Here is a 24,765-nt window from a genome sequence, read left to right as displayed (position 1 = left end):
AAAGTGTGCCTAACTCAAATGAGACTGATGAATTTTTCCTCTTATAATCCCACTTTTAATATAATATTAGAAATGTTATTTAAACAGACCTTTTCGGCACAAGTACGGGACAAAAGTTTTTACGGTTTACCTGCATGCACTATTAACACAATTACATGTAGTTCGTGGTTAAAAATGTCATGCATTTGTATGAACAGGCATGGTGTATCTTTTGAACACGGGTAGGGTGTACCTTTTATTAACAATGGGTTTGATATATTTGTCAACAAGACCATGGAAAAAGGAAAATATCAACGAGTATTATAACAACATTATTTAATAACCAATATATTCGTTTATGAACAGGTAGGGCGCACCTTCTGAGTACGAGGTGTACTCTTCATATTAGTGATTTGATCAGTCGTGACTAATCATATGAATCCCTATTGGATAATTTCAGTCTGTTATGGTAATCGAAATACTAAACAAGCGGGAGCTTGTATATGGTTTAAACGAGCTCCTTGATACGTGGAACAATTTAGCACTTATTTGATACTTAGTTGATGTTAAAGCCAGCGTAGCACGTTAGTGCTTCTCAAATCATGATACCGAGCTAGTCGATTTTACAGCTTGATGTTGGAAGTATATTTTTGTGTTGTGTAGTCCCTTATGTAAACGTAAGCATCTTAGACACTCTTGATTCCTTATGTCACGATTGGACTGTAATGATGACATGAACGTGCACTTTCATGCGGGTTGATCCACGAAGTAATTAAGCTGGGCCTTTCAGGCCTGTACAAATACTCCCTCCGTCCCGGAATAACTGACACATTTTCTAAAAAAAAGTGTCCCAAAATAACTGACCCATTTCAATTTTCAATACAACTTTCATCATTCCCAATACAATATAACACTAAATAATACTACTTTTATCATTCCCAATACAATATATTCCACTTTCCCCTTTATTTATACACTTTTCTTAATTTGTGTGAAAAACCAAAATAGGTCAATTATACCGGGACGGAGGTAGTACATAGTAGAGCTGTCAAAACGGGCCGGGCCGAAAAAGCCCGAAAAATGAAGGGCTTGGTCATAAAATTTTTGGCCCGTTTAAAACCGGGCCTTTTTAGCCCGAGCCCGTTGCGGGCTAGCCCGACCGGGCCGAGGGTAGCCCGTTTATTTTATAATAATTTTTTTAATATTAAATTTTCTACAGCCCAGCCCATGCACCAGGAAAATGAAGATCTTTGGTGATGTTCTGCTGGCCTGGGTACATGTTTTATGCAGGCCTTGCTGCTGGCTGTAGCTAGTGCATTTTTTTCTTTGACAATTAGTACATTATTATCATCTCTAAAAATTGAGTATTTCATTTTTACAAAATGCCAAACTCGTCTGTGATGAGAATCAAACAGAGAGGGTGACTTCTGTTTTGTGTCTTAGGTGCTGAATACAAGGACTTGCTAACTCAGTCCAGTTTAGGTGGATAAGTATTAAGTAGCAAAGATGGGTGTATTTATCATGGTAGGAATTGTCTTATGTGATTGTATGAGTTTTAATCAAGGTAGTGTGGTGTTGATTTTGTATCATATTTTGCTCTTTTAATTGTATTATTGAAATTGCAGTGCACCTGGAATGTTGAAGTTGAACTTTATGTCACTCATTTGATTGTATTATTGTCGATTTGAATGTAATTCATTGACAATGTCTACTTTAAAATGTAATATTTGGCACATAACAAATTAACATTGGTAATTTGTGAAGTTTAGCATTGATTTGTATTTTTTAGTGTAATTTTTTAATTAAAAACTTTAAATAACCGGGCTAGCCCGAAAGCCCGTAGCCCGCAAAGGGCCGGGCTTGGACAATTTTTTTTGAGCCCGTTTATCTTCCGGGCCTTTTTGGCCCGGCCCGCAAAAGCCCGAGCCCGTCATGGGCCGGCCCGACGCGGGCCGGGTAGCCCGTTTTGATAGCTCTAGTACATAGTATGTTCAATTTTTTTTTTTTTTATCATTTTTATACGTTACTTACAATACCAATGAGTTATAATATTTCTTTCTACGACACCATTTATTGTTTACTGATTGTTTCTATAAATTATTTTAGTTTTTCTTCCGCATACCAATAATAGAGATAATTTTCTAAAGTAGTATCTTAATCTATCTTTTCCATACAAAATATAAGGCCAATTACATTCTTTAACATGTGCATACAGTGCCAAAGTGGCATAAGTATATTTTGATATAAATGTAGTAGTAATAAATTTTGGTATTAAATATCTTTAATAATATATTAGAAAAAATTATAAAAATTTGATATTTTAAAAATTACCGTCGAGACAAATTCAACAAGATCTTATGTGCTATAATTTATCTTCATATATTAGTAGAAAAATACGATCAAAATATATTATGTGAATAGCGCATATTTTCAACGTAGGTCATTTAAATTGGGACGGATGAAGTAATAAGTTTCGATGCATTTTTTTAGCAACAAAAATAAAATAATTTAATTTTTTGATAAATAAACTATTTATAAGTAAATTACGCTCCCCTCCCATAAAAGAAGCTTGAATTACATTCTCCTCCCTTCTTAAGTTAAAATATACACTCCTCTTACTTGAAAAATAAAACTTATACTCCCCTCCCAATGAGATGCTTGAGTTACAACCCCCTCCCTTAATTATTAAATATGCACTACAATTTAATCTATTTTAACATAAATAAATATTTTTATGATATCTACTAATTTTAAAACACCATTTAAGAAAAAAATCATTTATTTGTAATTTAAATGTCAATGATGATTACATTTAAATATTTTGTTATTAATTTTATAACTTAGAATATAAAATTCATTTTTAAATAATCATATTTTATCAACTTTAATAATTTTTCACTCATTTTAATTTTATTCTGCGTTGTTTTATATTTTATAATCTATAATAGGGTTTAAAACTAGATGTTAATGAATTTGTGAATAAAAAATAGTGAAAAATATGAATTTGAATTTTGATTATATTAAAGTGACCCACAATACTATTTTTCTTCGGAATGTGTTCGATTTTTTTTTGTTGATAAATTACTAGAAATTAAAAAAAAAATATTAAAGGAGGAAATTATAGATTTTACCATAAGAGGGGCGAGAAATGCAATTCAAGCTTCTTTCGGGGGTGGAGAGTTAAATATTTTCTAATATGTTTTGCATAAGAGGGGAGAAGAGTGTATATTTTAACATAAGAGAGGAGGAAAATGTAATTCAAGCATCTTTTAAGTGGAGGGAGTGTAATTTACTTTTTATTTGTTTATTTATTTATGGGAAAATGGATAAACAATTAATTACTAAAGGAACTGAATTTTTATGGAAACTTGTGTTGTTACTACATTGAAAATAGATACTGTTATATTGAACTTTTTTACGATAAATTATCGTCAATATTTTTTTTAAAACTCGGCATCCGATTTAACGACCGATGAGGGTTTCATTCTCTCTGTTCATTTAGCGGGTCTTCATTTAAAGCGAGAGCAAAACTCTGTATATACTAGCCCATCAAAATTGACACCGAAGAAATCGAACTTGAGACGAGCATACTCCAAAATTCCAAAGCCATTGCCAACACCCTAGCTAAAGACCAGAATAAACACACATTAACCAAACTAAAGGAAAATGTTAAAATACACTAAGGATCCAAAATAAGAATTTTATTTTGAAAGTCGTGTATTCAAATTTTAAAAATACCGGCTTAAAAAATTCTTAAAAATTCAAAAACATTTTTTTTTTAAATACAACTTTTTTTTAGTTTCTACCATGCACTCATATGACACGAGTTTGTGTATTTAAAAAAATTACACTATCAAATTTTCTTTTTTTGGTAGAAACTACCCTCTTTGTCCTAAAATAACTGAGTCATTTGCAAAAAAATTGTCCCCTAAAAATCGATTCATTTCACTTTTCAATGCAATATTAATTATTTATTTTCTTTCAATCACGACTCTAATCAATATTTCTTTCTTCACTCCAAATTTAATAATATACTCTACTATACATTTATGATAATGGAGAATCTGTACTAGACATTTATGATAATGGAGAATATACCAATACATGACAAGACACTAAAAACCATTTTATTCTTTCTTTCACTTATACATTTGTTCTTAATATGTGCGAAATGAATAAAAAACTCGGTTATTACAGGACGGAGGGAGGAGCAAGGATCATCTTTAGATAGGACGTAAGTTTCACCATCATTAAATATTTTATATTTTTTCAAATAAAAAAAAAATGAAGAGAATCACAAATGATCTAACTTCAGAGGAAACTCTCCTTTAATATTGAATTCAAAATTTACAATAAGGACATGAAAAAACATAAATGAGGTTAAGCATTTATTTTAGCAAAAAGATGAAGGGTGACGATAGGCCAGGTCATGGTACCGTACATATTTATGGTAAATACCACATTATCATTGGGAAAAAGCAAAAAGGAGATGAACGGTGAGGATAGAGCAAGAGAATGCACGCAAGAACAGAAATGAACGGTGACGATAGCACAAGTAATGGTAGGTTTCGTTCAGAACAAAAAGTAGTAAAAGAAAACGTTAGTAACACAGCGTAGAAACCGGGAACGCAAAAAAAAAGCGTGTGACTACGCGTACTAGTACACCCCTCTCTCTCTCTAACACTAAACCCAACTCAAGTATGTCGTGAAGAGTGCTTAAAATACGGAAAATTAGTATTATTAAATTAGAAAACTTTTTTTAATTTAATAAAGAAATGTGAAGACTTTAGAATGTTAGAAGTGGAAGAAAATATGACCCTAACCTAAACCAATGCGGTGTGTTTGATCAGTTAAAAAAATAAAATCATATTTTTTTTTTAATTCATAACACAACTTTTTATCGGAAATATAAGTTATATAAAATAAAATACTAAAATAAATGTATCACGTCGGAGTTTGTTATTTGTTGTTTTATCTTATGATGTTTTGTTCAGCATATATGAAATGCATCGAAAATAAACAATAATTAATTATACATTATTTAATTAAAAAGAAGGAAAAAAAAGAAGAAAAGAAATAGTAAAACGAAAAAAAGAAAGTCATCAGTTTTCATTTTGTTGTTGTTGTTGTGTGGCTTCTTTGGTACGGGAGGAAGAAGAAGAACAACTCAACTCAACTCAACTCAATCTTGTTTATTTTCTCTTTCCTTTTCTATTCTTCTTCTTCTTCTTCTTCGATCTCTTTTCAATTTTCATCATCGGAACTAACTTCAATACTTAAGTCAACACAGGTACTCTTTCTTCTTTCACTTTTCAGATTTTAGGGTTTCTTCATTTCTTCACTTAATCTCTTGCTATTTCATGTAAGATCAGTAATGATTTTCCCAATTTATGCTTCAGATTTGATTTTCAACCTCATCTAAAGGATTTCTAATTCTCGACTTCATTTACATTTTCTCCGTCTTTTTCTCTCTTATGTCTTAATTTCGTAAATTCTCTTTCAATTTTGCTTCCTTTTCTATTTTATATGAGGGTTATGTTCCTACTCGACCTTATTACCTTTAATCAATCATTTTTAGTTTCATTTTTTTAATTTTAAACTTTTTTTTTCATTTACTATTGCGCTTTGATTTGCTTACCTAATTGTTCTCTTTAATGTTTAAGTAAAGCAAAGTTTTTTTTTTTTTTTTTGTTGAGCAATTTAGTATAACAAGTTTTGTGTGTTGTTCCTTTTACTTTTTTTTTTCCTTCAAAATCGTGCGTCGTATGTATTTAATTCTCAGTTTTAGAAAAAATTGATGATGTTGGTTTACTAAAAGCGGTTTTTTTTTTTGTTCTTAGAAGCTCTTTGTATGTGTTTTGTCATAAACCTGAAATATTATTATTGGAAGCTCTCAAGTTTCAATTTTTTTTTTTTTTATGGTTCATTCAAATGTTGTATTGCTGTTTGTTAACTTTGCTGCTGTGATTGAAATATGTAAAATCAAATGCTAATGTTTTTTTTTTCTTTCTTTCCAGGTGGTTAGTTTAGTTTGCAATCTCTGATGCTGAAGAAATAGCAAAGTTTGAAGGCTTTGCTATTCTGCGAGTGAAAAAATGTTGGACGGTGGCGCCAAGTTCCCCATAGATCTCAACAAGAATAACAACAACTTTTACGATTTCTCTCAAGGCTTTTACCACAAGCTTGGTGAGGGTACCAATATGTCAATCGACAGTGTTGGGAGCTTGCAAACAAGCAACGGTGGAGGATCGGTTGCAATGTCCATTGATAACAGCAGTGTTGGGTCCAATGATTCCCATACCCGCATGTTGGATCATCAAGGGTTGAAGAGGCGTGCCAACGATAACTATTCTGTTGCACACAGTGCCAATCGTCGGGGAAGAGTTACTCATGCATTGAGTGACGATGCTTTAGCTCAAGCACTGATGGACAATAGTTCTCCGACTGAGGGGCTTGAAAATTTTGAAGAGTGGACAATTGATTTGAGGAAGCTAAATATGGGTGAGGCTTTTGCTCAAGGAGCTTTTGGGAAACTCTACAGAGGTACTTACAATGGGGAGGATGTCGCTATCAAAATCTTGGAAAGGCCTGAAAACGATACATCAAAGGCTCAGTTGATGGAACAACAATTTCAACAGGAGGTTATGATGCTGGCTACCCTGAAGCATCCCAACATTGTTCGTTTCATAGGTGCATGCCGTAAACCTATGGTGTGGTGCATTGTTACTGAGTATGCTAAGGGTGGATCAGTTCGGCAGTTCTTAACCAAGCGCCAAAACCGATCAGTTCCCCTCAAACTAGCTGTCAAACAAGCTTTGGATGTTGCAAGAGGCATGGCATATGTTCACGGTCTGGGATTGATCCACAGGGACTTGAAATCTGACAACCTTTTGATTTTTGGTGACAAGTCAATCAAAATTGCTGACTTTGGAGTCGCCCGGATTGAGGTGCAAACTGAAGGAATGACTCCTGAGACTGGAACATACCGTTGGATGGCTCCGTAAGATTATCTTGTTTTCTTTTACATTTGTTTGATATTAATTGATTTGATATGCGCTTTGGCTTCATGTTGCTGAAATCATGTTTTGGGCATGTTCTTTATTACCGTTAACTTTCCCAATGAAAAAAAAAAATATTTTTTGATGGAAAGATAGCTAAAATTCTAAGTGTTGACAACAAACTAGGTCAACATCATGGTTTTTTTAATCACAATTAGTTGTCTGTGATCCTGAACAGAAATGATACACACTGCTGAAATAGGAATTGTGCTGCTTTCTTTTTTGGTTTGTTGTTTGCTGTAGTATGGACCTGAACATGACTTCTATCTTTGCATATATCTGTAATTCAATTGTTATGTATAGACCTTTGAAGTTGCTTCCTTGTGATCTAGCACAGGATTAAATCTTGGAAATATCCTCTCGAATGATAGGCATGTCATATGGTTATATACATTGAACCCTCCTTAGACCTCACAATGGTGGATGCTTTGTGCATCAACTACTTTTTTTTTATCATATACACCCTCCAGTCACTAATATAAGCAAAAGTTAACATTTTAGATTCATTCATTAAATGATGTATTTGGTCTATAATAAAGACCATATACATCATTAATTGAATGAATGTAAAATGTAAATTTTTTCTTATAATAGTGACCGGAGGGTGTAGCAACCAGCGTATGTCATGCCTTGAGCTGAAGCCTCTCAGTATGCAGTCTGCAATGTCATAGCCGCATTATATGATATACTGTTATGATAGGTGCTTTTAAGACATGTTTTGGTACTTATTTTGGGCTCTTTTTTTCAAGAAATTGGGATCCATTATTTAGTTTTTTTTTTATAGTTGCCATGATGGATTATAGCAGAAAACTAGAAGACCGTTGAGTTGCGATAGCTTGATTCTTTTTCTGGAAATCTGGTAGAAGGAAGTGGAATCTTTTTCTTTTTTGAAATTATTTTATGATAATTAACTTTTGGTGAATCTTAAGCATGCCCACAGGGCTTGCAGGATTAAGAAAAGAACAATGTTTTAATGACTTAGATTATATATGCTATGCTATGCAATTTTTTTTGAAAGGTAAATGCTGTATTTTTGTGTTTAACTTTTTACCCTTGGTAGCTTTTGGTAGTTAGGTTAGAACATGACCTTACCATGTGTTGCCTTTAAAAAATATAATAAAACATGACATTAGGTTAAAAATTTGTTTGATTCACTTTGGTGTTTGTTCTAATGATAACTTTACCATCTTCTATCCTTTTCTTTCTTATTTTATTGTTATACTATTTTTCTGTTGAATGAAAGATGTCTTTCTAGATCAAGCTCGCACCCAATACGACAATAACTGTTCGGATATTTATGCAATTATTTTGAGTACCCATGATTAAAATATACTCGGTTCATTTATTAGCTGTATATGATATAAATCTAGTCATGTCTGCATCAGTGCTAGCTTGTTTTCATATGTTTCTGCTATCCCTAAAATCCAGTTGACGATGTATCATAATATTTATAAGCTAATTAGATTGAACTTTTTGAAATGCGAAATTCATAACTGGTTATTGAGACGATGTTTCTTGATCTGTGCAGGGAGATGATCCAACACAGGCCTTACACACAGAAAGTGGATGTATATAGCTTTGGGATTGTTCTCTGGGAGCTCATCACTGGTATGCTTCCATTTCAGAACATGACAGCAGTACAGGCAGCATTTGCAGTTGTCAACAGAAATGTCCGCCCAATCTTGCCCAATGATTGTTTGCCTGTTCTCCGTGAAATCATGACTAGGTGCTGGGATCCCAACCCCGATGTTAGGCCACCATTTGCTGAAATTGTAGCAATGCTTGAAAGTGCCGAGATTGAGGTCATGACAACAGTTCGGAAGGCCAGGTTCAGGTGCTGCATAACCCAACCAATGACGGCGGAGTGATCCTGTTAAAAAGCATATGGAAAAGAAAGTTATAAAACATAGACTGGAAAATATGGGGGCAAGATGAGACTCTGACTATATAATAGCTTTGTTTATTTGTGTGTTTTATTTCTTTCTTCTGAAGGAAAATTGAAAATATTATCTGAAGACCTTTTTATTTATTTGGTTTCTGTTTACCGAACCGTCTTTTGAATTAGTAAAGAGATGATGTATGTTATACTTGCATGTATTACAATTATGTATAGCTTCTGAGGGCAAGATGGATTTAACATCATTGTCGAAATCTTTTGTTGTGTATGAAGGTTGGTTGCACTACAACTACCCCAGGGATATTGACATTCTCTTGGGGTTGGATGGCTGTCAGGCTTAAAAATTCGGACAGCAAAACAAATTTCTTGAGTTGTCAAATTTTGATCACAGCCTTTTAATTACAAATTACAAAAGAAAAGGGCTTGTTTTTTGTATTAAAAAAACTGACATTTTTTATTTTATATCTGCAGATAGATCTTATTGGTGCATAACTTCAAGATTTTTTTTGAGAGAATATGGTAGATTTAATGGCAATGACTTGTGTTTAAACTTTTTTTTTACACTGTTGAGATCGAACATGAGATATTAATAGATTGTAGCATCTGTGTTCCAAATCTAATAATGGACCCTTCTGAGAATCGAACACGAGGTGTTAATAGACTGTAACTTTGCATTCTAATTCTAAATCTATAAGTGCATCTTTACCTTTTTTTCATTAATACATGTAATAACTACAATCTAATTAAAAGATTTCCGACCAGAGGTAATACAATTAACATCGATTCATAATTGATGCATTGATGAAGTCATTCGTTGCCTTTTAAATACAAAATAGGCAATAAGATTGAAATGTAAAATCAGTGAAACAAAATTCAAACAAAAAAGTTTAAGTAGAAGAAGAATAAAGTTGCAATTGCAATAAAAAGAAAAATCTATTAGTTGCTATTATCTTTAGCTCCCCCAGTCCAATAAGTTTTTTCCGCAACAAGAATCTTTTCTGGGTTAAAGGGTCCACTTTCATGATCCATTATGTTGCTCTTCCACTTCATTGCATCAGTAACACTTTTAATCTTTGTGAGAAGCTCTACTCCTTCTCTGAATACAACTGTACCTTCTGGCCTCAAGATTCTATCCATCTCCAATAGTATAACAGTAATGTTGCACCTTCCATACATAACAATTAATTCAGTCAAAAACACATGATAAAACATATAGAAATGATACCAACTGATAGATGATTTTCAATTTCAAGAATCATTTCTTTGATTTTAGAGACTATACTGCACTTCACCAACAACTTATAATATCATGTAACAAATTATTAAAGCTACATGATTAGATAAAGTGGAAATACCAACCTATCCTGATATATGCCAAATACACCAGCTGCATGAATGAGATCATAAGTTCTAGGGTAAGTTGAGAAAGCTTCACACCAATCATGGTAAGTCCCAATGAAACCTCTTTCAAAGATTGCACCAAGAGTATCATGAGCTGAATTTGAAGGAACAACATTCATAACCCAAACTGGAAATTTTAATAATGCTGCTGCAAATCCACCAAGATAAGCATTCATATCAATAATGTTTCTATATCTTCCTTGAGCAATAGGAGTGATATGCTTGTAATGTGACATTCTGTCCTTCCATAATTCATTGTCCTTTTGAAATTTCTCTGCAGTGATGCTTGGTATTGAACCACTACTAATTCTAGGAGGTACTGCAAAGGCACGTCTTGGCCATTTTTCTAGTTCCCCTCCAGCTACTTTGCTTGAGCTGGTAACTTCTGGTAATGGAGTTATGCACTTTTCCATATTTTGGTACCTTTTTAAATGCAAATCAAACAGAGAAAAATGGTAAACAAAATAATATCAAATTTTAAACATGCAAAGGTACCAAAACATATTTTTATGAGGTGTAAGTTCACTGCTAAGAGAATTTAACCTTGTAATTTTAAAGGGTAAAGAATACTTACCAAGCCATGTCAGGATTATCAGACTGGCAAATATGTGGTGTTTTAAAGACTTGTTTAGTTTGTACACATTCAAGGTGATTTTTAGGCTTTTGCCAAATGGAAAGGTCATCTTTCTCAACAACTTTCTTCCAACATATGCGTTTGGCAACTTCCTCTATGGAATCTTGCTCTTGCTTTAAATCCTCTTCAGTTCTTTCCCAGCCCCTCCAGTATTTCTTCCATCTAATAGGTGGGCCAGAAAGAATCCAATAACCACCTGGCCTAAGGACTCTATCCACTTCAATCAAATACATACCATCTGTGCCATGGAAATTTGCAAAGCTTGCATATTAGTTTATTACTTAAAATGTCTCTTAATTGACTATTTGTCTCTTAATGCAAAATACCACCAAATTGTGTAGCAAATAAAAATAGTAGGAGAAGTGTGAATACCAACCATATTTGCTCCATGGAATGAGGCAGCGAGAACAATGAGCCATATCAAAAGCCCTTGCTGGGTATGGTAGCCTTTGTGAAGCCATGATACCAATCATAGCAGGAACTCCTCTCTCCAATGCAAACTGTACCTGAGCTTCATGTGTATCTCTTGGTGCAAATGACATTGCTATTATGTCCCTTTTCAAAAGGTAGGCACCCCAACTTGCTACCTTTATAATTAGATTCACATGAAGGTATATGAAGTGTTAGCAACATATGCATAACCCTAACATTTGATTTGAATTTGAGATGTACAAAGGGAAAACATAAAACAAATCATGATTAAGTGTATAGATGAATGAACTTACACCACACCCTGTATCAATTGCAGTTCTGATATTACCAGTAGTAAGAGGAATAAGCTCATTAATGTCATCAATGTACGCATCAGCACCGCGAGGAAACATGGTACCTCCACCAGGGAATCGAAACCGATCACCTTCAACTTGAATCCAATTTTGAACAGCTTTCTCAATGCTAAGCTCTTTGTGTGGAATATTATCATACCAAGCATAATCTCTACTTTGAGGCCATTTAAAAGGTGTCTTATATTTTGGAGGAGCAGGTATAAGACAATACAAAAGCTCTTCTTTTGTAGGACAATGTCTCTCCCTATATTTCAACATGTTTCTGTCAAATTTTCTACCTCTAGCTGGATCTTGACATGGTGTGTATTCACTATATGTCATGTCACATGGTGGAAACTCTTTTATCCCACCAGAAGTACTTATTTCAAGTGAATGATGACTAGCAAAATCTAATTTTGAAGACGAGGACGATGATGAAATTGAGGAAGAACCTGCTGTTGATCCAACATTACAATCTACTTTTGAGTATGCCTCAGATTGGTTAGTAGGTGTTGCTGTATTTTTCCATGCACCCATTACATAGGACAAAATACATAGACCACTTACACCTAAAATCCATGTGAGTCTATTTCTCTTGGATTCAAGCTGATTATAATGCTTTGGTGATCCATTGTAATCCTTGGGCATTTTTTTAGCTCTGATCACAAATTTTCAAATACACAAATCACATTAGATTATGTTCACTGCTGCAACAGTCTATGCTATAATATTATTAGAAAACATAACTAGTATATTATTGTCACAAATTTGATGAAATATTAACATATAGAAACCCACATCTGTCAGCCCTTTGGACCGGCTATAGGACTAATCTTCAGTCCTGCTGATTGAGAATAATTTTATCTCTTTATTCTTAGCCACCCGATGGGGGCGAATTCAATAGGAATCAAACCCCTATTCCCCATGTCTTCCTTCCTATGAGAGCAAGTTGCTTAGACTTGACCAATACCACATTTTGGTTGCGTAATTAGTTTCTTTCTTTGTTCATCAAACTAATGGTACAATAATTTGACATAGAAATATTATTACAAGAAGTAAATTAAGGAAAAATATTGAAGTAATTAATACTGTACAATTTTTTTTAAAGGGAACAAAAGAGCATACCTAATATTTTATAGTGAAATTTAAAGTAGATATTCTACTCTATTTGAATGTAATATTCCTCAAATAATTGGGGTTGTATTATTCTATTGTATTTGAATTATTCACTCATGCTAAGTTTTAGAATCAGGAACAACATAGATACAAAACAAGATAAGAGATTAAACAATGTGATGATAATAACAAAGAAAGAAAAGGAAGGTGAATCTTACCAGAGATGGTAATTAAATATTGAGCAGAATAAAAGAATGTGACAATATTGATCAAGAAGAAAAATGGATAAAAAGAATAATATGAAGGTGATGTTTGTTTATTGCTATATTTTGCATATTGCTTAGTTCCCTAACTTCATGTTCATCCAGTGCCATGAAGAAAGTTGTGGCTTCAAAAAAAATAGCGTTAAGTTGGATTTAGTCAACAAAACTATTTTTTGTAAAGATGGTAAATTATTATGATCCTATAAAAGGAGATATTTGAGCCTCTAATTACTCTCCTTTCAACTGTTTCTAAAAGGTGTGTGACATTGCTTCTTCCCGTAATACTCGTATAAGTAACACACAGTGTTCATCTAGTACACAAAAATAAAGTCTATGTTCAAAAATATTTGAGTGATGAAATGGAAGGAAACAAGGTTTTATACAATTTTTTTGAGTTTTTTTTCCTTCGATTAATCATCTATTTTGTTCTTTTTCTTCTATTGCATTCAAAAAATATTCAATGGGAATAACTATTCAAATAAATATCAACAATACTTAGCATTTTTTTTATTAAAAAATATTTGGCAGTTCTAAATAAGATCAATAAGATATCCAAAAAAATGGTACCAAAAGTATACAATAACATTCTTTTATTTTTTATTTTTTTTGTGGTGGCCGGTGTTCGAACCCGTACTTTGTATATTTTATGTATTGTCCATATCAACTGAGCTAAGCTCACAAGGACATACAAAAACATTCTATCAATAAGATACATGTTTTGTGCACATACATAAAAAAAAAAAAAAATCTTCTTCATTCTCTTTTTCAAATATAAATATGCGAGTGTGTCTAAATTTGTGCACAAATAATTGTGACCAACCAACACTCCATCCAAAAGAAAATATCACCAATAAAATTCTTTTCTCTTTGTTGATAATAAAATTCTTACTCTCTATTATGGTTAATGACTTGTATTTTTATGATTAAGGAAATGATCAACGTGGTTAATCAAATTTATGTTAAAAAAGTGGTTAATAACATACACTTTGTGGTTCATCTTAAAAAAAACACACATTTTGTGTTACAAAAATTTTCTTCGGGAGATTAGTCACTTTAGTCCTTGAATAGGTAAGGAGTCGTCACTTTAGTCCCTGAATGCAGATAAATTGTAAAATAGTCCATGAATGTAGACTATGTTAGTCAATTTAGTCCCTGAATGTAGACTCCGTTAGTCACTTTAGTCCATGAAATTGACCAACAGAGTCTACATTCAGAGACTGTTTTGCAATTTCTCTGCATTCAAGGACTAAAGTGATTACTCATTTCCCATTCAGGGACTAAAGTGACTAATTCCTCAATTTTATTCTATATGAAAAAAGTTGGGCTAAAAAAACTGTTCACCATATAAATATGAAAAACAATACAAAATATACCTTTTTTTGTCCAAATGTATGTTTCAATATCATTTTTCTACGAGGAGTATTAGAAACAACCTTATTGAGTTAAATCGCAGGAGGACACACACTTTAAAAATAAGTTGATGGAACTTATATAAATTTCATTCAACAAAAGAATGAATGTTAGAAAGAGAATTAAAATACACTATTTTTAACGTTTCATTGCATACATAAATATATAGACATTAGACATTCGTCAAAGTCAAAGTATTAGCCAACCTTTTTTGAAGAAAAAGTAGCCTCCACACACTCAAGAAAACACGTTTACTTTTAAATTTTTTATAATTTTCCAAAAAAGAAATTGTAACATATTTTAGATAGGCCATACAAGGCTTGCTAATGTTTCTTCTTCATCGTTTCTTAGAAGAAGGTGGGAAGAAAGTATATTAATGTTTTTGAGCTTGGTCGTATTAATTAAATCATGACTTATCAAGATAGGAATACTGATTTTTTTCTGCCAAAGTGGTATTATAATATTACATTAGATTTCACCAATTCAAGTGCTTAACTTAGCTCAGTTTATTAGTAAATTGTTAATACGTTCCATAAACAGTTTTTGAAGTTCCATAAGTACAACTCACTTGATAAATTAAGGACGTTGATGTAGAAGTCAAAATTTAAATATTAGATTCTCCGTTCGTCTCCGTTTAAGAAGTGTGAGTTTAGTTACTAAGTTACTTCACAACATCTCCTGAAAAAAAAAAGTTACTTGGCTATGTAAAAATATATTTAGTGAGTATTTAAGTACGAACAAAGTTAATTAATCAATGACGTAACTCCATTAATTACAAATTAAAAATGATTAATCATAAACGAACATGTAAAAATTATGGTTAAAGAGTTACACTGGTTGTTAATGTAGAGGAACTTGTATAGATTTGTTTGTTTTTATAAAAATCATACGATATGTCTCTACTCTTACTCTCTATCTCTATTGGATACATATTGTAGGACCGTAGTTAAGTTTGTCTTTTTTTAGAGGGAAGATTCTTACAAGTTACAAAAAAGCGCGTTATATTTGGAAGAGAAAAACCATCTCTATCTATCTTCTTCTTGTAGGTTTCATTGGACAGCCAGCTGTTTGCAAGATATAACAAATAAAATATTCATTTTTTTTTTAAGAACAAATTCATAAATTAGATTCCAGAAATAAGAAATTTCCATTCACTGATGAATTCTTCTACTTCTACAGGTAATATATACTCTTCTTCTCATCCACAACCTTCAATTAATTACATTCAAAAGTCAAATTTATTCTTTTCAACACGTATATAATAGTAATACTACTAATATATTGACGTGGTTCTTGTAACTGCAGCCAAAGAAACTGCAACTGCTAAAATGGAGCACAAGAAAGCAACAACCAGGAAAACCAGAAGTTTTGCATGTAGAATTCATGAACATGGTAAGTCACCTCTCTAAATATTTACCTCACAAATTAACTGGCTACTGAAACTATACATTGTAAAGATGAATTTTATATATAATTTTAGTGAAAAAACTAGAGACATATATTAGAGATGTAAAAGTTAGTTACACATTAGTTAGATTAGTTATGTGTTAGTTGGTCTACTTGGATCTATAAGTTTTAATGTACTACTTGATGTAACAATTCTCTAATAATCAATATTTTTTTTAGGGGTAAAATAGTGCATATCCTTTTTTTTTTCTTTCTCTCTTAAATTTTTGTGTTTAATTCAAATTTTTAATCAAGTATAAATTCATTGCAGTAAAACTAGGTCCTAAACTATCAGAGACTCTGAAGGGTAAGTTGAGTTTGGGTGCAAGGATAATACAAGAAGGTGGGAGAGGGAACATTTTCAAGAATATTTTTGGTATGCAAGAAGGAGAGAAAGTGTTGAAGGCTTCACAATGTTACTTATACACAACAGCTGGTCCTATTGCTGGAGTTCTTTTCATCTCCACCCAAAAAGTTGCATTTTGTAGTGAAAGACCAATAACCTTCTCTTCTGCATCAACGGGAGAGACGCGCAAGATACCGTACAAGGTACGTAATTATTAAGAGTCTCACATTGAATAATTATATAACCAATAGTAATAGAGCTTATGAGTGGAGTTGATTTGCACTTTATAATTTGGTTTATTGATTTAGGTTCAACTCAAATTTTAAGTGTAGTTAATCTTTATCGACCGACCTCAACTTTAACATATCAAACTAATTCTAGTAATCACATTTGTTGTATTAACTGTTTCGGTATCAAGGATTTAATTAGGTGCATTTTACTATGCAGGTTTTGATACCTATTGGGAAGATAAAAGAAGTCAATGAAGGGCAGAATGTGAATCAGGAAGAACAAAAGTATATAGAAATTGTTACTCACGATGATTCTGAATTTTGGTTTATGGGATTTTTACGCTATGAGAAAGCTTTTAGGAATCTTCAAAAAGCCATTTCAATGTCCATTTAGCCCTACTGCACATTGTTTGATTTTTTTTTTTTTTTTTTTTTTTATGTTTGAGATGTACATAGGTCTTTGACATAGTGTGAAGTTCTATGTAAATGGGATTTTCAATGTCAAGTTAATAGAATTGTAGTTGTTTGTTTGTACTCTATAGTCTATTACTGCTAGTTGCTTCATTCCTTCACTTTCCATGGTGATTATGAACACAAGATTAAGTTGTGTGCCATGTGAAAACAAGAAAAGAAACCAAATGCATGTATAAAATTATAAGACTGTAATAGCTAGCCACTATTAGTTATATACATAAACTTACTGGTCATAACAATTAAAAAAAATTGCGTTCAATTCTCAATGTAGGATTTCAATTGAAGTACTTAGGAACCAAAATTCATTCATTTACAGTTTATCCCAATTGGAAAGAGAACAAAGGAAAAAATTTCAAAACGTATTATCTCGGCTAGCATATGTAGCAGAATGATTTTAGCAGATGTTTGATTTTCCTTTAGGACAGAAAGTTTGAAGAGCTTTGCTATACTAATTAGCATTAGTGACACACACATAATGCAAGATGGAAACATAAATAACAAGTGAATTTTTTTTTGAGGCAAAACAAACTTAATTCATCTTATTGGTAATCAAATGATCGATAAACAACGAAACACCATGAAAAGTATAGTGGCTAGTATATGAATAGGATAATCTAGTTAAGCAATGCGCAACCTGGTTGACTTGTCTCCAGACAAAATCCACTTTTTAATCAGTGTGCAAACTGAGAATAGACTTGCACTGGTTTACAATATCACCCAGTTCAGTCGTAAAACAGGAGGGACTGTTTATGGCATTCACTGCTGTTTTACTATCTGCTCGAAAATAACCTGTTGGAGGCCTTTTGAATGAGCAAGCTGTAGAAAATCAAGAAGGACAAGTGCTTCTGCTTCAGACTGTAACAGAACCGTGGGACCAAGCTGTTCAAACCCGTACAAATTTGCCCTTCAAGTCCAAAAACAAAGGCCAATTTTCATAACTCTGTTGGCCGGAAATAAAGCAGATTTGACATTGCATTTGAGAAAACCCGGTGGGGGTTTTATCCATCTGTCACGGGATGTTTGAGTCTCGCGTTGGTGATGTCTTTGCTGCATGATTCGCCATTAGTGAAGTGAATCTCGAACTGCCGTGACAAGGGATGGAACACATGTAGTTTTATTTCCACACAACTTTGAGTTTTTACATTTCCATAGACTCCAAAACATCATCATAAAGAGACGTCTGTCCTCATCGAGCATCTTTTTCAAGATTTTGAAGAAAACATCGGCAAAGGACTGGGATGTTCCAGTATTGCATGCTATAATATGATCTAAGCGAAGATTTCCCCAACATTGCTTTGCTATCGGGCAGATAAGAAAAACATGCTTGCAGTCTTCAGGTTCAGAATCACATAGAATGCAAATATCTTCACACCGCGGGTAGGCAAGCAATAATGGAGGGATCACCATAGGAAGGGGCGGACGCATGTAGGAATATGCAGTTTCCAAATTACACTCCAATTGCCTTGAATGAATTCACAAGCAGGTTCGACAATTAGCAATTAGCCTCATACGCAAGCTGTATGAAGACTTGACAGAATATTTTTCATCACTTGACACATTCCAGACACGACAGTCCATGATATCTCTGCTAAAAAGCGGCATTTGAAAAATTGCATCAGCATCAAAATTATTAAAACTAGCACTCCTCGTGTCATTGTTCCAAGAGAGAAGATCGGAAGACATCAGACTGTGTACTGTCAATCCGAGAAGGTGAGGGTATGGCGAATCTAAGGATCATTCCAAATGTTAATTTTGGAACCATCTCCAGATGTTATTTAAAAAACTCACAATACACATCACATACATAATAAATTTAGATGCATAACTATACACACTGTTTTTATTGTTCTTGCATTTTTATTTTGAAAATTGTTAATGATAGTAACGCTAAGTTTTATCTCTAGAGTAACTCATCATCTTATGGAGGGAATTATGCTACAAAACCTTGGCATGGACACAATGCAATATCACATTCATAAAAAAAGTTGTGCTTTGTAGAAGTGATTGAATTGCATTGAAGATATGAATATCAGCTGGGTTTATAAACATGCACTTAGAATTACATTGATCTGAGATGGCTTCAAGCTCAGGTCGTAAAATGTAGTGAGAGTTTATTTTTTCCTTAGTTTTGAAGTGTACTACTAATGGCGAGGCCAGCCTCTAAATTTCTTACAATTTTTTAACTTCATATTTTGAGGATATAAGGATGACTTGTTAACCAAATGAAAGTTAAAAAGTGGAGTGATAAGGAGGTTAAAAATTCGAATCTCATTTTTAAACATAAAAAATCAAGAACATTAACATTGTTTGTTTCAAAAAAACAAATAAAATATTCCATTGTCATAAAAAAAATCGATAAAAAAATTTAATTTTATTATCTAAAACAATAAAAGTGAATAATATGTTTTATGAAAAAGTGAGTATAATTTCATTCCATTTTTTGTTGGACCCAAAAACACTAAAAAGAGCATCTGATTCAGAGAATTTAGGAAAAGGTCCAGAAACAAAGCATCTACTACAAAAGAAGGGTTTACACTTGCACACATACAAAAACATTCAAAAACCAAACACACCGCCGGTTCGGGTATCAATAAACTCCGACCCGACCCGGACATTGTTATGAAGCACCAATTTCTTTTCTTCTACTAACAAACAACACTGTCACAAACTCGCCGCCGCATCCCATCGCTCCTCCTCCGTCTACCTCACTCGTTTCCCTTCGCCCTCTACCGTCTCCGTCTAAGTCTAAGGTATGTTACTATCTTCTCTCCTTGTTTTCACTCTTTTTTTTTTTTTCCCTTCTTCACAACCTTTGATTTTTGATCGTTTTTTTCTCTGTTTCTACAGAAAATCACTGTGCAAGCTTCATCTCTGTTACTCATTCGTTACTCTGCACCCACCTTTAGTTCAAAAGGTATAAACTTTATTCATTCTCACCAAAATATACTTACACACCCCTAACTCACCATTGTACACTTCTTTTCACTTCGACTTCGAGTTTTGTTTTAGTTCTCTAAGTTTTTTTTTCTCTCTCTATTTCAGAGCTTCCCAATACTTGATCGAGTATATGGCAGCTGCTGGAGAAATTGGGGTATCCGAATTCCTTCAGGTTCGACTTTACTTTATTCCCTTTGTTTCAATTAGCTTAAAAAAATACTCTTTTTTTTCAATTGTGTTGATGGGGTTTATGATTTTGGTTACAGGGTACATCCAGACAAACATTGTTTTTGCTAAAGAAACCTCAGAAACCTAGAAGTCAATTGCTTTGGGGTACCCTTTGTAATAGGGGTCGTGTTTCAAGTTCATCTCGAAAATCGTTGAGTTTGAGATGTCAAGCTCAAGAAAACCCAAGAGTTGTGGTTTCTGGGAGTGCTGCAACTTCAGTAGAACAACATTCTGGTTTGGTTGAGAAGCCTTCTGCTGAAGTTATTCATCTGTACCGTGTACCGTTTATCCAAGAAAGTGCAGCTGCCGAGCTTTTAAAGAAAGCTCAAGCAAAGATCTCTAATCAGATAGCGGACTTAAAGACTGAACAATGCTTTAATGTTGGCCTTGGTTCATCCCTTTCAAGCGGAAAGCTTTCGGTTCTTAGATGGCTTCTTTCAGAAACATTTGAGCCTGAGAATTTAGGAACTGAGAGCTTTCTTGAGAAAAAGAGGAAGGAGGGTTTGGAGAAAGTTATAGTTGAGGTTGGTCCCAGGTTATCATTTACCACAGCATGGTCTTCCAATGCTGTGTCAATTTGCCAAGCATGTGGTTTGACAGAAGTGAATCGTTTGGAGCGGTCAAGGAGGTATTTGTTGTATACAAATGGTGAACTACAAGAACATCAAATTAATGAATTTGCAGCTATGGTGCATGATAGGATGACTGAATGCGTTTATACCCAGAAGCTAACATCCTTTGAAACCAGTGTAGTTCCGGAGGATTTTTATTATATACCTGTCATGGAGAAGGGGAGGAAGGCATTGGAAGAGATTAATCTGAAGATGGGGTTTGCATTTGATGACCAGGATTTGGAATACTACACCAAACTTTTCAGAGAAGATATTAAGCGTAATCCAACGAATGTGGAATTGTTTGATATTGCTCAGTCCAACAGTGAGCATAGCAGGCATTGGTTTTTTACCGGAAAGATTTTTATTGACGGACAACCTATGAATAAGACTCTGATGCAAATTGTGAAAAGCACCTTACAGGCAAATCCAAACAACTCAGTTATTGGCTTTAAGGATAACTCAAGTGCAATTAGGGGTTTCCAAGTAAAGCCATTACGACCAGTTCGGCCCGGTTCAACAAGTCCGTTGAACTTGATAGAACGCTACATGGATATCTTATTTACAGCTGAAACACATAATTTTCCATGTGCAGTGGCACCTTATTCCGGTGCAGAGACAGGTGCAGGAGGTCGCATTAGGGATACACATGCTACAGGAAGGGGTTCGTTTGTGCAAGCAGCTACAGCTGGTTATTGTGTTGGGAATCTGAACATAGCAGTGCTCTATGCTCCATGGGAAGACCCGTCCTTTACTTATCCGTCAAATTTGGCATCACCTTTGCAGATTCTTATCGATGCAAGTAACGGTGCTTCTGACTACGGGAACAAATTTGGAGAGCCCTTGATCCAAGGCTTTTGTAGAACTTTTGGAATGAGACTTCCTAGTGGGGATAGGCGGGAATGGTTGAAGCCGATCATGTTTAGTGCAGGAATTGGCCAGATTGACCACCTTCATATATCAAAAGGAGAGCCTGACATTGGAATGCTGGTTGTTAAAATTGGTGGCCCAGCTTATCGTATTGGGATGGGAGGCGGGGCTGCCTCAAGTATGGTTAGTGGACAGAATGATGCTGAGCTCGATTTCAATGCTGTGCAACGTGGGGATGCTGAGATGGCACAAAAACTTTATCGCCTTGTTCGTGCCTGTATTGAGTTGGGGGATAAAAATCCAATTGTTAGCATTCATGATCAAGGTGCTGGTGGGAACTGCAATGTTGTGAAGGAAATCATATATCCAAAGGGTGCTGAGATAGATATCAGAGCAATTGTGGTTGGGGATCATACAATGTCTGTTCTAGAGATTTGGGGTGCAGAGTATCAGGAGCAAGATGCGATCTTGGTGAAGCCAGAAAGTCACGAGCTCTTAAAATCAATTTGTAAAAGAGAAAGAGTTTCAATGGCTGTGATTGGAACTATTAGTGGTGATGGACGAGTTGTGTTAGTTGATAGTTTAGCTACTCAGAAGTGTCTCTCAAATGAACTCCCTCCACCTCCCCCTGCAGTGGATCTTGAACTTGAGAAGGTCCTTGGTGACATGCCGCAGAAATCTTTTGAATTTAATCGAATTGTTTATGAGCGGGAGCCACTTGATATTGCCCCCGGGATTACAGTAATAGATTCTCTGAAAAGGGTATTGAGTTTACCATCTGTCTGTTCAAAACGCTTCTTAACAACAAAAGTTGATAGGTGTGTTACAGGTTTAGTGGCACAGCAGCAAACTGTTGGCCCTTTGCAAATTCCCCTTGCTGATGTTGCTGTTACCGCTCAGACTTTTACTGACGTGACTGGAGGTGCATGTGCCATTGGGGAACAACCAATCAAAGGTCTGTTAGACCCAAAGGCGATGGCTCGGTTAGCCGTTGGAGAAGCACTCACCAATCTTGTATGGGCAAAGGTGACTTCACTTTCTGATGTTAAGGCGAGTGGAAATTGGATGTATGCTGCCAAGCTTGATGGGGAAGGGGCTGCCATGTATGATGCTGCGATATCTTTGTCTGAAGCAATGATTGAACTTGGTATTGCTATTGATGGAGGAAAAGACAGTCTTTCTATGGCTGCCCATTCCGGAAGCGAAGTTGTCAGGGCTCCTGGAAATCTTGTAATTAGTGTTTATGTTACTTGTCCTGATATTACAAAAACCGTGACTCCAGATTTAAAACTTGAAGACGATGGTGTTTTGCTTCATATTGATTTGTCAAAGGGTAAGCGTCGATTAGGTGGATCTGCTCTTGCACAAGCATTTGACCAAATTGGAGATGAGTGTCCAGATATTGATGATATACCTTACCTTAAAAAGGTCTTTGAAGGTGTTCAAGAGCTTCTTACTGATGAACTGATCTCTGCCGGTCATGATATCAGTGATGGTGGGCTACTAGTTTGTGCGTTAGAGATGGCATTTGCTGGTAATCGTGGATTTGTTTTGGACTTGAATTCACAAGGTAAGAGCCTTTTCCAAACACTATATGCAGAAGAGCTTGGGTTAGTTCTTGAGGTAAGCAAGAAAAATTTGGCTACTGTGATGGATAAATTGAACAGTGCGGGAGTTTTGGCTGAGATCATCGGTCAAGTTACTATCACTCCATCAATTGAAGTTAAGGTTGATGGGTTGACTTGTTTGGAAGAAAAAACTAGTATTCTTAGAGACATGTGGGAAGATACTAGTTTTCAGCTGGAAAAATTCCAAAGATTGGCTTCTTGTGTGGATATGGAGAGAGAAGGACTTAAACATCGTTACGAGCCCTCATGGGAACTAACATACACTCCTTCCTTCACTGATGATAAGTACATGTCTGCTGCTTTAAAACCTAAAGTAGCCGTGATAAGAGAAGAAGGGAGCAACGGAGACAGAGAAATGGCTGCAGCGTTTCATGCTGCCGGTTTTGAACCGTGGGATGTTACTATGTCAGACCTTCTTAATGGCGTGGTCTCTTTGCAAGAGTTCCGTGGAATTGTGTTTGTTGGTGGGTTTAGCTATGCCGATGTGCTTGACTCTGCAAAGGGCTGGTCCGCTTCCATAAGATTTAATGAGTCTGTTTTAAAACAGTTTCAAGAGTTTTACAAGCGTCCCGACACTTTCAGTCTAGGTGTATGCAATGGTTGTCAACTCATGGCTTTGTTGGGATGGGTACCAGGACCTCAAGTTGGGGGTGTGCATGGTGCCGGCGGCGACCTATCGCAGCCTAGGTTCATTCACAACGAGTCCGGAAGATTTGAATGCCGCTTTACAAATGTGACAATAAAGGACTCACCGGCTATGATGTTCAAAGGTATGGCTGGTAGTACAATGGGGATATGGACTGCTCATGGTGAGGGAAGAGCTTATTTCCCGGACGAAGGTGTGTTGGAACGCGTTGTTCATTCAGATTTAGCTCCTGTAAGATATTGTGATGATGCTGGTAATCCAACAGAGACATATCCTTTCAATGTGAATGGCTCTCCTTTAGGAGTAGCAGCTATTTGTTCTCCTGACGGAAGACATCTTGCAATGATGCCTCACCCAGAGCGTTGCTTCTTAATGTGGCAGTTTCCATGGTATCCAAAGTTGTGGAATGTGGATAAGAAGGGGCCTAGTCCTTGGTTGCGCATGTTCCAGAATGCTCGAGATTGGTGTTCCTGAGATGATGATCACTTTTTTTTTCTCCTTTTCCTTTGTAATGTTTTATGTTGTTTATGCCTAAAGTTTTTTAGACCGGATTATTAATAACTTGTTTACTGATGGAATATTTGCTGTTGCTATCATATTCTACATCTTTTGAATTTCATTTAGTGCTTTCTAATATATGCTATTGGAAATTCTTTAGAATATTGTTACCTGTTGATTTGTGATAGGTCTGCAGATTAATAAAACTTTACAAGAGGTCTTAAAAGCACAGGCCTGACACTGTTTCATATAACATATCATTATATTTACATTTATTCACTTGCACTTCCAGAAAGTGTAAAATGTCTGGATATGAGATTCAATTTATT

General features: G+C 34.7%; 4 protein-coding genes across 4 annotated transcripts; 3 read left to right on the top strand and 1 right to left on the bottom strand.

The window, feature by feature from the left end:
- The first annotated feature begins 5,080 nt into the window (after positions 1-5,080).
- LOC146934379 (serine/threonine-protein kinase STY13-like) lies at positions 5,081-9,188 on the top strand. The gene is made up of 3 exons (XM_085706259.1): positions 5,081-5,269; positions 5,997-6,979; positions 8,566-9,188. Exons 2-3 carry the CDS (start codon positions 6,075-6,077, stop codon positions 8,903-8,905), a joined length of 1,245 nt encoding a protein of 414 aa, XP_085562385.1. The 5' UTR covers positions 5,081-5,269; positions 5,997-6,074; the 3' UTR covers positions 8,906-9,188.
- Positions 9,189-9,699: 511 nt separating this feature from the next.
- LOC146934378 (putative methyltransferase PMT18) lies at positions 9,700-13,471 on the bottom strand. The gene is made up of 6 exons (XM_085706257.1): positions 13,068-13,471; positions 11,695-12,391; positions 11,346-11,556; positions 10,910-11,207; positions 10,294-10,758; positions 9,700-10,099 (listed from the first exon to the last, which is right to left on the bottom strand). The coding sequence occupies exons 2-6, from the start codon at positions 12,379-12,381 to the stop codon at positions 9,871-9,873; spliced, it is 1,890 nt and encodes a 629-aa protein (XP_085562383.1). The 5' UTR covers positions 12,382-12,391; positions 13,068-13,471; the 3' UTR covers positions 9,700-9,870.
- An 883-nt stretch (positions 13,472-14,354) lies between these two features.
- LOC146934377 (putative GEM-like protein 8) lies at positions 14,355-17,078 on the top strand. The gene is made up of 4 exons (XM_085706260.1): positions 14,355-15,701; positions 15,828-15,914; positions 16,240-16,517; positions 16,762-17,078. The coding sequence occupies exons 1-4, from the start codon at positions 15,680-15,682 to the stop codon at positions 16,936-16,938; spliced, it is 564 nt and encodes a 187-aa protein (XP_085562386.1). The 5' UTR covers positions 14,355-15,679; the 3' UTR covers positions 16,939-17,078.
- Positions 17,079-19,665: 2,587 nt separating this feature from the next.
- Positions 19,666-24,557, top strand: LOC146934376 (putative phosphoribosylformylglycinamidine synthase, chloroplastic/mitochondrial). Its single transcript, XM_085706256.1, has 4 exons — positions 19,666-19,768; positions 19,866-19,932; positions 20,061-20,127; positions 20,222-24,557. Exons 3-4 carry the CDS (start codon positions 20,086-20,088, stop codon positions 24,410-24,412), a joined length of 4,233 nt encoding a protein of 1,410 aa, XP_085562382.1. The 5' UTR covers positions 19,666-19,768; positions 19,866-19,932; positions 20,061-20,085; the 3' UTR covers positions 24,413-24,557.
- The last annotated feature ends 208 nt before the right edge of the window (positions 24,558-24,765 follow it).

This window comes from Medicago sativa, chromosome 4, assembly GCF_051527215.1.
Source record: "Medicago sativa cultivar Bolivia chromosome 4, Bolivia_mono, whole genome shotgun sequence".
NCBI classification, from domain to species: Eukaryota; Viridiplantae; Streptophyta; class Magnoliopsida; order Fabales; family Fabaceae; genus Medicago; species Medicago sativa.
This window is presented reverse-complemented; position numbering and strand designations above follow the sequence as displayed.